A 2,446-nucleotide genomic window follows, 5' to 3' on the forward strand; every position below is an offset into this window, starting at 1 on the left:
AAAAAAAAACTTGTGTTATTTTAAGAAAATATAAGATACCGACACCTAAAGTATTTAAAGATCAGCTAATGGACAACTAAGAAAGCCTTAAAATTAAATTTGCGTGGAATGAAATGAAGTTATTTAAACCATGAAATAGAGTGAAGCTGGTCATAACATTTATGTGAGCCATATATATAACATAAAATGTCTATTTTTTATTTCTCTTTCAGAAATATAAAAAAATTATTTTTCAAAAGCCAAAAAAAGTCTGTTGTTAAGAAGAGTACTGCAGACATTCACCCAGTGAAGGTGAGTGAAACTTGAGAGGCTTTAAAGCCCTCCCCGTTCCTGTTCGTCTAGGAAACGGGAGAGGTATCCAAAGATTTAGCAAGAATTTTGATAGTAATCATCACCTTATTCTCAAATTTCCATGTATTTTTATAGCATATTCTGAAAACCGAGTCACATGGTTTCGTTTTCGGATTGGACTGCTTTACTCATCGTCATCATGTCTTTTACGAAAGTGTTTAAATTCAGGAAGGAAGATCCTCCGGGGAGGATGGACTTCACTGCAGACTCCTTCAGCCTGAGAACATTGTCTCTCATCTTCTTTCCTTCGGGTGTTGTCATCATTCTCCTGATAACATCCTCCACCTCTTCTTTCATGACCACCTTCTGGTTATCTACCTCCACATCCTGGAAAGCTAGGCCAATTTTCCACACCTCCTTGACGAATCTGCAGTTAAGGAACTGATCAGCAGAATATGGGAATCCCACTACGGGAACTCCCATGCTCATTGCCTCCAAGGTAGAGTTCCATCCGTCATGTGTGAGGAGCAATCCCACTGAGACATGGGCAAGTACTTTTGACTGTGGTACCCACCTCACAAATAGTGCCCGCTCCTTTGTTCGTTCTTCAAAGCCGTCGGGTAAAATCGCAACTTGGCCTTCTGCGATATCCAACCGAAGAACCCACAAGATAGGTTGTCCACTGCCCTCTAGCCCTAGCGCTAGCTGTTCTAGCTGTTGCTGGGATTTCGCAGCCATGCTCCCAAAGGAGACGTATATAACTGATCGCGGTTGTTGCATGTCGAGCCATGTGAGGCAGCTCTCCTTCTCCAACAGACTGCTGCACGAATACCTTCCCTGTAAAAAAATTGGGAAGAAAAGGAGGTCCAATTGCCAAAGCAGGATAGCCATTCAAAGAGAGTTCCGTCATTGCATCCCTCCCTTCGAGCTCCTCAAACGTGTTCACTAATACATAGTCGCCTTTGCTTTGCTTCTGCAGTTCATAAAGAATGGCATTGAAACGAATGTTCGGCGGCTCCTGATCTGTATACCGGTAAAGCAGGTCGGTTGGCTTCAATGGTGGGATGTTGCCCGGAAGACAAGTAATGAGCTTTTCTTGATTTTTCGCTTCCCTTAATTCCCTTACCGAAGAAGTCACAAACAAAGTATCGTTATCAACTTTCCAGAGCAAATGAAAAGCATTTAGGTTTCTATAGTAAAGTAACAGTGTCAAGAAAATAAAAATGGAAATGAAATGATTGCTTTATCTTTCATTCACAATCTCCGATACTTCATTGCGATTAGAGTCACGAGGATTAGGTCGATATACATCGTAAATATATAAATCCCAAAAAGATTCCTGTAAACATGAAAAATTAAAGATAAGAGTAATAATCAATCATTTTTTATAAATTATTTTAATTTTAAATTTAATAAATAATTAATATTAATTAAATAATATATATATATATATATATATATATATATATATATATAGATATATATATATATATATATATATATATATATATATATATATATATATATATATATATATATATATATATATATATATATATATATATATATATATATTTTAAGTATGTCTAAGTCGGATCAGTAATTTCTTTCAATCTCCAAAAATCTAGAAACCGTTTCTGACTTACAAGGTTGATAATTTTGTATCCTAAAGTCACCCAGAACTCACTTTTATAAGACAATTGAAGATGAAAGTAATAATTAATAATAATAATTTTTTTATAATAAATAACTTTGTTGATTTACCAAATTAATAAATGAGGCTATGGAAGTGATCAATTGTCTAACTGATCCTGATACCACTCGGTTAGTTGAGATCTTCCTCTCGGTTAGTTGAGATCTTCCTCACTTTGACCTTTTTCAGTTTTGAAAGTGAGTTCTTTGAGCAAACCTGTGGGGTTGCCATGGGCTCACCCTTATCCCCTGTTGTTGCTAATCTTTTTATGGAGGATTTTGAATCCAAGGCTCTGAGCTCAGCGCATCTCTTGCCCAAGCTTTGGAAGCGTTATGTGGATGATACTAACGTCATCTGGTCTCACGGCCAAGAGGAGTTAGGTCTCTTCTTCGATCATCTCAATAGTCAATCCTCGGCCATCAAGTTCAATAAGGAATAAGAATTCGATGGTTGCCTCCCGTT

General features: G+C 36.8%; 1 protein-coding gene across 1 annotated transcript; it reads right to left on the reverse strand.

Moving 5' to 3' along the window:
- Positions 1-444: 444 nt before the first annotated feature.
- Positions 445-1,029, reverse strand: LOC149189239 (linamarin synthase 1-like). Its single transcript, XM_089410162.1, has one exon. It carries the CDS (start codon positions 1,027-1,029, stop codon positions 445-447), a length of 585 nt encoding a protein of 194 aa, XP_089266288.1.
- Positions 1,030-2,446: the final 1,417 nt, after the last annotated feature.

Source organism: Pinus tabuliformis, chromosome 3_1, assembly GCF_031772625.1.
Source record: "Pinus tabuliformis cultivar Carrire ecotype Pingquan chromosome 3_1, CPIR1, whole genome shotgun sequence".
NCBI lineage: Eukaryota > Viridiplantae > Streptophyta > Pinopsida > Pinales > Pinaceae > Pinus > Pinus tabuliformis.